We start from the raw sequence: 10,569 nt of genomic DNA, 5'->3' as shown, positions 1-10,569 counted from the left end.
GGGTGTGTGCTGTGGAAGTGGGGATTTGTCATTTCCCTTGTCCCACAAAGTTGGCTGTGATGGCAAGGTGTTTGATTTTAGTTTCTCATATTTCAATTCCTTTACTATGAATTGCAAGGCCTATTTGGACTCGTGAGAGAGAGAGAGAGGAAAAAACATTTAAAAAAATGAAATCGATTTCTATATAAAATCATAAACTAAATTAAAATTAAAATTTGGAAAAGATATACTTGCAGAAGATTTTTTTTTTCTTATTTTAATACACACAATTCTAAATTAACAAATTTGGTCTCTCAAGTTCCCGTTGTGTGCCAATTTGGTTATGCGATTATAGTTTCTTAGACACCTCAGTAAACTTAACTTTTAACAAATCCCATAACTACATTTGTATGTTTTTATATTATATTTTATACTATATTATATGCTGGTGTGTGGTGCGGTGCTTTAGTCATCAATTTTTGCACCTATGTCCATTTAACATGTAATCCTCTATCTATCTTGGTTATTTTTTGCAGGTGTTCATTAGGTTAGGGTACAGTTGTCATTCCTAGTTGATAATCATGCAGTTCGAAATTGTGTATAATAATTGAAAATGATTAACAAACAAATGCGACAAATAAATTATGTTCATTGCTGGTAGAACTTTGATAAAGATTGATTCACTAATTTAAGAACCTTCCTGTGATGCAGGGAAGGAATTGGAGAAACTTGCCTTAGAAGTAGGATTTTCTGCTGCCTGACATTACGAGATTGGTGGAGGCCTCAGATTTATGGATTTTTTACAAACAGATTTACCGCCCTTGTGGATGACTCCGAACTGAGGTTGTAAAAACATAAATTACGCTGTTAATCCATATGCGTTACTATTGAATTAACAGTAGCTGAGCTATCGCCTAGCATTTTAATAATTTTATTTGCAGAGTTAAATGTTCCAAGGACATGCTTCAATCACATTTTCATATTTTTTCATATGATCTTCACTTAAATTGGACTCATTAAAGATCAAAATATTAAAGGCTTTATAATCTTTTTTTCATTCTTTTCCCATTGAAAACTATTCTTTCGCAAATGAAATAAATAATAATTGTATCCAAAAGTAGTAGTATTTATGAGCTGTTATGGAAATCAAATTAATCTATAACTGTATAACAATGTTACTATGGAACTGTATAGTATGCATTGTTTGCTTCCCGTAGCCGTATTGGACATTTGGCTTTAAAGCTCCTCTTGTCTGAAGTATGCATTTCAAATAGCAAAGGATTGGATGCTTTATCAGCGACCTTAAGTGTCATAGGTATGAGGCAGACCAAGTTATTTGCGAACAAGCTGTGCTGCAGACATGCAGTGTTAGGGATTTTCTCTGCATTCTCGTGGTCACCTGGGATAAATTGAGCTACGGGACATGGTAGCGATGGAATCAGATTCATTAAGAGGATAAAATGGGTCACCATTTGTGTCATGAAGTTCCATGGTATTCTTATCTAGGAAGGGTGGATTAGAGGGAGCAATAAGATTCTCCTCCTTCTTTGTTAGCATCTGTAACGTCTTTGACATGATCGGTCGTAAAGAAGGGACCTCTTGGGTGCATAGAAGTCCTATGTGAACCCCTCTTAAAATCTCATCCTTAACCTCGATGTTGTGGTCTTCCTGTAAAACTAGATTTGGGTCAAATAATTGTTCGGCAGTCCCTGCCTGAAAATGCTTCCATGCCTGATCTTGCCAGAATATATTGGATAAAAGGAAGAACAGAATTGTTCCGTCAGTAATTTATTTTCTTAACCACAATCAATGCAACAGTCAGAAGAAAACAACCAAAGAATCTGCTACTAACCACTGTAACTAAGCTGTCTGAATCATCGGATTCTTTGCTCCTGTTGTTCTGTCTACCAGTGGCCATCTCTAGCAGCAACACTCCAAAACTATATACATCTGCCTTTTCTGTTAACTGACCATGAGCCAAGTACTCAGGAGCCATATACCCCCTGCAGGACCAAGAGTAAATGGTCATCTCAGTTATAATATGCTTCAGTTTCCTGCAATAGCACCAGGCTCTTTCCCCCGTACTATTTTTTTTCAAAACTATGCAATGATTTATGCAAAGATACTTACAAAGTTCCTGCAATGGCTGTACTTATATGGCTCTTGTCCTCTTGAAAGGACCTGGCCAAACCAAAATCTGCAATTTTAGCACGAAACTTTCCATCCAACAGGATGTTGCTGGCTTTTATATCTCTGTGAATTATTCTTGTCTTAGAGTTCTCATGCAGATAAACTAATCCTTCGGTTGTCCCGATGATAATTTCAAATCTCTTTTCCCAGTTCAATTCTTTGCCCTTGTTTTTATCTGTCGTGTTAAATTGACAAATATTAAAGTTAGTTCAAGTTATGATATATTTATAATCACTTTGTGATCAAAATGAGATGAATAGGTGAAAAGAGTAGTCAAGCCCACTGCACGATTTCAGTAATTACCAAAAATGAAGCGATCAAGACTTTTATTGGGCAGAAATTCATAAACAAGCAGACTTTCAGGTCCTAAACAACTGCATCCTAACAGTCTGACCAGATTCTTGTGTTCCACACTACTAATTATGTTGACTTCGTTGTAGAAATCTGCTGCTCTATGTCTGTTGTTGAAATATAACCTCTTGATAGCAATCTCTCTTCCATCAGCTAGAACTCCCTGCAATAGCAAATTGTATGAGTGCTTTGATTTGTACAATGATGGAGATATTTATCTTCAGAGAAGAGACGTACTCTATAAACTGTTCCAAATCCTCCTTGCCCTAACTTGTTATTTTCATGAAAAGATCCAGTAGCCTTGTCCAATGTAGAGTACTTGAAGTTCAAGCTTTTGTTCTGAAGTGATTTTGCTAGCTTTTCTGCATCATTTGAACCTAGAAACCAGAATGAACATTGAGATAGGTAAATATCCTTCACATAGTTGAGTGGTATCTCGTGATGATTAATCAATTTGTTTATTTTATAGACAAGGTGAAGAATGTCTTCAAAGATAAAAGAATTCATAAATACTATTTTTGTTTAAGAGGACAAGGACTATCATACAAATACGCAGCAGAAACAACCAATATTTGGTAGTCTAAGAGATAAGATATTTTTTTTCTAAGCAAGGTTTAAGGTTTAAGGATTGAAATTTTTGAATGAAGAAATAATTACTGAGAAAATCTTATCTCAAGTGTGTTCAGTTAGCTCAGCTTGAATTGGTTTGGCTCAAAACGGCGACATGATCGGTTTCGGTTATTTACCATTGGGGTGGGGGGAATGAAAGTGATAATAAAATATTTTAGGTTTCTCATTCTCTAGCTAATAAACATAGTTATCAAATAAGACAATTACCTCTTCGTTTCTTCTCAATGTATCTTTGTTTCCATATATAAACTCCAATAGTCACTCCAACCACTGAAACAATCACCGAACTAACTACTGCAACCACTATTACTACCACATTACCTGCACAAGTCATCAAAATGAACTATACTCAAGATTCACCATTGCTCTCTAAACTTTTTTCATTCTTCATCCTAGCACAGATTGATGGTCCATTACGAATCTTGAAGAAAACTACAATTTATTTACCTCTTGAACTCCCAGTTTCTTGCTCCTTATCAAGAAAATCTGTGTCTGAGTACCTCATGAAGCAGCCCGTGTTGAGCGCTCGCCCTTCTGACCAGGGCAAGCATCCCAATAAGGAAAAAAATGCATTCTCAAGACATGCTTTGCAAGACCTTTTGTCCAAAGTTCTCCAACAATCAGCCAGAACATAAACAGATTGGTTAGTTGCTCCTTCCACTGCAACATTCCCTCTAGCATATCCTTTGTTGTTGGGTGCATCTTGAACTGCTCTTGAAACTGCTTGCTTTGCTGCTGCTTGAAAACTTGAATTCTTCTTGGTCATGTTCCCACATACAGCTTTGTCTCCTGGTCCTGTATACTCATTAAAGAAACTATAATTCTCAGCCCTCATGAAGCAACCATCAAGGAAAATGCGACCAGAATTATAAGGGTAGCACTGGGGAAGAACCGTGCGTGCCTCAGCATAGCACAGTACACAGTCAAGCAATGAAAGATCTCCATAACACTGGGCCAGGCCATAGTTAGTATCAGGTCCTGTCCCTACAACTGCTGTGCCAAAGCCAGTTTTGCGCATCTCATCACTGATCTTATCCATAGTTGCAATAAAATTGGGAACAAAGATAGTATTATTGTGCCCTGGTACATGGCCACATGTTACTAGGACGGTCTTGTCCCTTGGTTCTGCTATAACAGTCTTTGATAGCAGTAGTAATTTGATGAGAAGAGAAAGGTTGCATAAAAAGACGAGAGAGACTACTTTCTTCATTTTTAGAACGATCCAATCAAAATAAATTTCTCTGGTGGGCTATTCACTAGAAACTGTGAAAAAAAAGGAGGGTTTAGAATATTTGTGTGGTATTTCTGATAAAGAAAGTCATACCATGTTCAAATTTTACGATTTCTGTTAGTGAATCAGAAACAAGCAAGAAGTTTATCTAATAGGTTCAACTGCTTGTTTTTTGTTTTTATCAGCAAAGAAGGTGCAACTGCTTGTTATGCTTAAGCTAAAATGGTCACAACGTGTTTCAACAACTATATCACAAATTTAATGTCACATGATGTGAGGTTGAATTCCAAAACTTATCTGTTCCTGAGAAGAAAGGCAAGTTGAAGACCAAGAGGGGCTTTGGAAGTGAAACATTCGTAAAGTAAAGTAACCTCTAACGTGTGAACAGAAGAGGGCAGAATCTCAAGTCGGTAATTCCCTTTTATGTGCCATCCTCCAAGTCTCAAAGAATGAAAGAAAGTACTGCTGCTTTGGCAATCACTATTAGAAAAGTAGATTTTGGTTCTTTTTTCCTTGTTTATTACACAGATGCAAAAAAATACTACAGTTTTAAACTTGATCACACTTACATGACGTATGAATGATGCTGATGAATATTAAGTATCGGACCAACTGTTTGAAAAATGAGGTGACTCCACCCCAGGCCCCACTTTGGATTAATAATAAATAATTTATTAACAATCATTTTTAATGAACTTTTAAAAAATGCAGCTAAATAAAATAAAATTGTTAAGACCGTTGGTGGAGGTGGTGTGAGACACAAAGTGGAGTATGAAAGTGAGGGAGAGAGGTTGAAGGAGATTAGAAAAAGAATGAGTAAGCTTCTGTGAGCTGTTTATGTTTTCTTAAAAGACTTGTTTAGCAAATATTTTTTTAAATTGAATAGTTTTGAAGGAGAAATTCATTACGGAATTCTGAGAAACACAAACAGTGCAGTAAAATATTTTCCTTTCTATGTTGTTTGTTTATGAAAATTAAATCTTGTTCTGCGTTTTGTTTGGTTATAAGAAGAAAAAAAGTGTGAAGAAAAGAGAGAAAAAGAAGATGAAATACAATAACAAATATGTTTTTTTTTTAAATATCTTAAATGTAAAAAAGTATTATTTTAAAAATAATAACTAAATTAAAGTTGTTTATTATTATTTTAAGTACAGTGTACAACATTACCTAAATAAAAAGAAGATGATGAAATAATAGATAATTTTTCCCATATACTTTTCCATTCAAACATAAAGAAAAATAAAAAAAGTGGGTTTTGAAATAAAAACCTTTGCCCCACAACAAAACCTAGCCCATTTATTATCTATCAACTGAGAACGGACCCCGCACGTGCCAACAACCATTCATGTCATCCCACACGAACCAAACCAGTGATCAACGACACAGTCTGAAGAAAACCAAAAAAAGAAGAGTGAACCAAAAATAAGTCTTGTTGTAGATGTCGCTTAGTTTGTTTTACAATACCTCGAAAGCAAGAATATAAAAATAGGAAAGGTGGGAAGAGAATTTTAGAGGAAATTGTTACTTACCTATGATTTGATCTGCATAGAAGAAGAAGCAGCACTGGAAAATGGGAAGTGAATTGAAGTTGTTGGTGTGAGAGAATTGAAAGATTTAACGGGAAGGCAAGTCAATGAAGGTTGACACCAAAACTGAGTATGTAAGTTTCAAAATTGGAAGTATTTTGGTATGCAGAGAGTTGCATCGGTAAAAAATAGTATGACAGCAACAGGAGTAGTGTATGGAAGCAGCGAGGTAACATCATACCTCTGAATCGTTCTACATTTTTGAGGTTGGCAACATACTATGAATTTACCATCTTGCCCTGCATTTTTAATGTTTCAGTTACCCTGTAAAAACGAATGTTGGTGTAACACAAATGTCGTTTCAAATCCTATGTGATATTATATGAAACAATGTCATTACTACTCACTCTTGAGAATGCTGATAAAAAAACTCACTCTTGCGAAAAATCTAAATGGAAAAGCTTCTTGAAGTATTGTAGTGGACTAAGAAAAAGAGTGTATGGTGAGAAGTGGTATGAATGGTAACTTTTAATTAAAAAAAACGAAACTTATCGTGTACGGTTTGAGAATAGTGAGAAACTTGGTTAAAGGAAGAAACTTGCATGCGTTGACGGTTAGAAGGTGTTTCTCGTGAATTTTGGTTCCTAAAAGATCCCTGCTTCTCCACACACACGGCACTCAAATTCTTGGTTATTAAGGTTGTGTTTGAATGGAAGGGTGGAAGTTCAAGAATTTGAGAAATTAAACGTGTGAGAATTTGGAAAGGTGTTAAAAAAGTAAGTGTGTTTGGATTGAGATATGTTAGAATGGATTTGTGAGAAAAAATGATTAAAGTTTCTTAGTGATGAGATGATGTGGATATTTTTATTTTTCTTAAAGATGTAAAATGTGAGATTACAAATTTACCATTTTCTTTTAAAAAATAGAATAATCAAATATTATGTATTTTTGTCTAAATTTGAAAGAATTCAAATTAATAGTAGTATAATATGATATAGTTGAATAATTAATTTCGAAAAAATAATTTACATGCAAAAATTTTAATATATGTAAAAATTGTCAATTTTTATATAGAAATAAATAATTTAAAAATTATAACTAGAAAATACTTTTGTATTAAATGTAAATAATATTATTATATTTATAATAATAATTATTATTATATAATTTGTTTATTTTAAATAATTATATATTTTTGTGTTAAAATTTTATTTTATTATTAATTATTATTATTTCGTTTTATTATAATGTTTGTGTTAGTTAAATTATTTAATAACTAATATTTGTAATGCAATGTAATTTTATTAATGAAAAATGTATTAAAATGAATATAAAATCATAATGGCTACCAATAAAACTAGTTATAAAAATTAAATAAAAACTATAACAATACTATAACAATGTTGAACATGAAAAATAAAAATAACATAATCTAATACAATCATTGTCGTTGACGATGTTCAATTTGATTCATCAATCTTCTAGTTAGTCAATCTTTTCATCAATTCTGTCAAAACGAGTGTCAAACATGTCTACACGTGTGTTCATATGAACCTCATGCTCGTCTTACTTTCCTGAATATTTTGAATCTCGTCCCAAGTTTGGGTTAACATTTGTGCATAATGAGGGTTGAGGTAGACCACCTTGAACATGTTCTTCTAGAAATGGTAGATCTTCATCATCTTCTTCGTCTTGGTCGTCAGGCCTACTAAGTTGCCAAACACCATTTAATTGGAAGATATTCAACTTCCTCATACTTTTCTTTTCGAAGTAGTGATTCCATTCTAGCATGATTGATGCATCGTTTGACAAGTCCAACCCATATACTTGCACAATCTGTGTTATCAAAATGGCGTACGGAAGAAGTATGTTGTTATTTCGACATTTCATCATGTGTTGCATGATATAATGGGCCAGTTAATCAATATATTATTTTTTATGCACCATAACATGAAAATATCTTCATTCAACATTTGTGAGAAGTTACTGCTTTGAGAACACAACATGTCATTCGTAGTCAAACTACCTACATTTCTAATATTTTCACCGTGTACCTCTTCACGAATCATGGATGACAGTGCCACTGCTCGATCATAATTTACTCCCTCAAGGATGGTACCAAGGGTTAACTTAATACCATCATACCTCAGATTTGTCACGTTCATCCAAACCTTTATTTCAATCCGTTGTGAGCTAATATCAATAGAAAGGTCAATTACTGTGAACTTTAGATTTGTGTAAATTTTTTTGACCAAGTCCTCGTAATATGGAAGTTTCATACCAAGGAATAGTTGTAATCCTTGGAAATTCAAATGTTGGTGCAAAAAACAATGGAAAATGCATCGCTTTCGATGATAAGACTAGTTTCCCGTGAAAATTTTTCTCATACACCACCATCTAACATTTTGAACTAAAATAATGTGAATAATCTAGAGCATCCTCAATCTCTGTTGCTTGGAAATTGGGAACTAGAACATCATGTGCTGGAGCTTTACCTTTACGGGTTTTCTACCTCTTCATGGATGAAGATGCCATGAATTATAAAGTTATAACCTATTATGCACAATTTTATAGGATAGTGACCATATTAATAATACCATACGAGTAAATAGAAGATAAATATGAATCATTTAAATACTTCAATAAACAACACAATTGTTCTAGACAAAAGTATGTATGACCTCTAACTTAGGGCATTCAAGATGGTATAGGATAAGTATACCATTTACCTGTGTATATTAGATGATCTTTTTTATACAGTGTCACATGGTATATATAGACCAAATCCCAACCCCTCCATCTACAGTTATGATTCAACCTTAATTGGGTAGTTAAAGCTAATTTATTGAGATCCCATGACTTGCGCTATACCATTACATTAGATACATGGGTCGGTTGACGATCATAAATGACCAACAATCGGGCCAAGCCCATGACCTTACATGCCCCCAGCCTCAAGCGTAGGCTAATGAGGCTTGGGTGAGTTGGAGGTCGGAAAACGATCCATAAGCTGCTCACCATCGGCCCGAACCCATGACCTTACATGTCCCCAGCCTCAGGCATAGGCTAATGAGGCTTGGGTGAGTCGGAGGTCGAAAAATGATCCATAAGCTGGTCACCATCGGGTTGAGCCCATGACCTTACATGCCCTCAACCTCAGGTGTAGGCCAATGAGGCTTTTGCAACTTCATCCTCATCATTTGATTCTTATCACTTTATAGGCACTTGCATCCTCATTTAATGCTCTGCTCCTCGTCTCATCACCTGTCTTTCTCCCTTCCCCAAGTCCACGTGTCCTACTCACATTGGAGGGCATTCAAATGTGGCAGTTCGCATCGCTTCTCCTTCCAGTGCCCACTCATTTCTCCATTGCATTTATAGAATAGATGTGTCATTCATGCAATAATATATATAATAATACCTTTTATTTCTATTATTTTTACATCATATTATATGATATTTCATACTTGTTGGAGATCCCACATCGACTAAAGATTATGACATATCATAATTTATAAGTGGGTGCAAACCCCACCTTATAAGTCGATTTTATGAGGATGAGTTAGGCTTAAAGTTCATTTCTTAATATGGTATCAAAATCATTTAGAATTTATCTTAGCGAGTGTTTGTTGGGCTTATCAAGCCACCCACTATCAGGTCATTATCAGACCACCCATAATATATAGTCTCACGCCGTTTATTTTTCCAAACATAATTATTCAACCGTAGCGAAAATAATTTACAATATTTTAATTAACTCAAATTTACACAAAAATACCTCATATTTTATCATTTAAATATTTTTAAATACAAGGGTAAATTTGTAAACTTACATTTTACACATTTTAAAAAGATTAAAAAATCTCACACAATCATCACATCACTCGCAAACTTCAATAAACTTTCCTCACAAATTTATTCTACTATACCTCAATCCATACATACTAACTTTCTTCACACTTTTCTCTCAAATTATCACACATCCACTCCTTCAAATCTTCATACATTTTCTCCCCAGTCAAAACACAACCTAAATGCTAGACAACATTGAGGATCTCATCCACTAAGTTTGATATTCTAGTAAGCTAGAATATAAATAAAAATGGTAAAATAATATAATATGTTTTGGAAATAAATTAATGGCTTGGCTAAAAGATATTATATTTTAACAAAGTTAATTTGGTAAACTTTGAATGGAACATTATGGTGTTTACTTGACTCAATATTTGTCTAACCTGAAAAAATGGGTTTCTTTTCCACATTAATGGTGCAATTTGCACCATTTATTAGGAATTTGGGTAAACAAAAATATCATTACTGTTTTGGACAAGTCATACCTCGTTGGCAGGACTGCATATGAAGAACTTGTGAATGGAGCATGCAACTTCAATGCAGAGAGATGTTAACGTTGAACTCATGTTATAGGTTCACGATTTCACTTAAAATTAGTTGTGGGGATTAGATGACTTTTGTTAAGTCGATTACATTTATTTAATTATTTTTAAAGTTTGCTTGTTTTTTTAAAAAAGAAAATTGGAATAATTAATTGAATTATTAATTTGATAAATTATATAAAATTAAGAACGATTTAGTTATTTTTGTATTAAATAAATGGTGTTAAAAGACTAAAATATACAAAAGTGTGTAAAAAATACTAAAAAG

The 10,569-nt window shown here is 33.9% G+C and overlaps 1 protein-coding gene across 3 annotated transcripts; it reads right to left on the bottom strand.

Annotated features, from left to right (window-relative positions):
* Positions 1–1,047: 1,047 nt before the first annotated feature.
* On the bottom strand, positions 1,048–6,141 carry LOC137810551 (cysteine-rich receptor-like protein kinase 2). 3 transcript variants are annotated; one of them, XM_068611890.1, is made up of 9 exons: positions 5,911–6,141; positions 5,650–5,768; positions 3,598–4,413; positions 3,358–3,471; positions 2,758–2,897; positions 2,473–2,683; positions 2,110–2,344; positions 1,832–1,982; positions 1,048–1,710 (listed from the first exon to the last, which is right to left on the bottom strand). In XM_068611890.1, the coding sequence occupies exons 3-9, from the start codon at positions 4,358–4,360 to the stop codon at positions 1,375–1,377; spliced, it is 1,950 nt and encodes a 649-aa protein (XP_068467991.1). In that variant the 5' UTR covers positions 4,361–4,413; positions 5,650–5,768; positions 5,911–6,141; the 3' UTR covers positions 1,048–1,374. The 3 variants fall into 3 exon arrangements, with proteins under 3 accessions (XP_068467991.1, XP_068467992.1, XP_068467990.1); XM_068611891.1 differs by lacking the exons at positions 5,650–5,768; positions 5,911–6,141 and having other exon boundaries at positions 1,048–1,715; positions 3,598–4,580; XM_068611889.1 differs by lacking the exons at positions 5,650–5,768; positions 5,911–6,141 and having other exon boundaries at positions 3,598–4,580.
* Positions 6,142–10,569: the final 4,428 nt, after the last annotated feature.

Source organism: Phaseolus vulgaris, chromosome 2 (genome assembly GCF_000499845.2).
Source record: "Phaseolus vulgaris cultivar G19833 chromosome 2, P. vulgaris v2.0, whole genome shotgun sequence".
Classification (NCBI taxonomy): domain Eukaryota; kingdom Viridiplantae; phylum Streptophyta; class Magnoliopsida; order Fabales; family Fabaceae; genus Phaseolus; species Phaseolus vulgaris.
The sequence above is the reverse complement of the archived record's forward strand: the minus strand, read 5'-3'. Positions and strand labels throughout refer to the sequence as shown.

Bases quoted from the DNA above. Each gene is read 5' to 3' on its own strand.
- LOC137810551 (XM_068611890.1), bottom strand. From the start codon at position 4,360: ATGAAGAAAGTAGTCTCTCTCGTCTTTTTATGCAACCTTTCTCTTCTC. The intron at 2,684-2,757 runs GTACGTCTCTTC...TTGCTATTGCAG, and splicing joins GATTTGGAACAGTTTATAGA to GGAGTTCTAGCTGATGGAAG. The intron at 1,711-1,831 runs GTTAGTAGCAGA...TGGCAAGATCAG, and splicing joins CAGACAGCTTAGTTACAGTG to GCATGGAAGCATTTTCAGGC.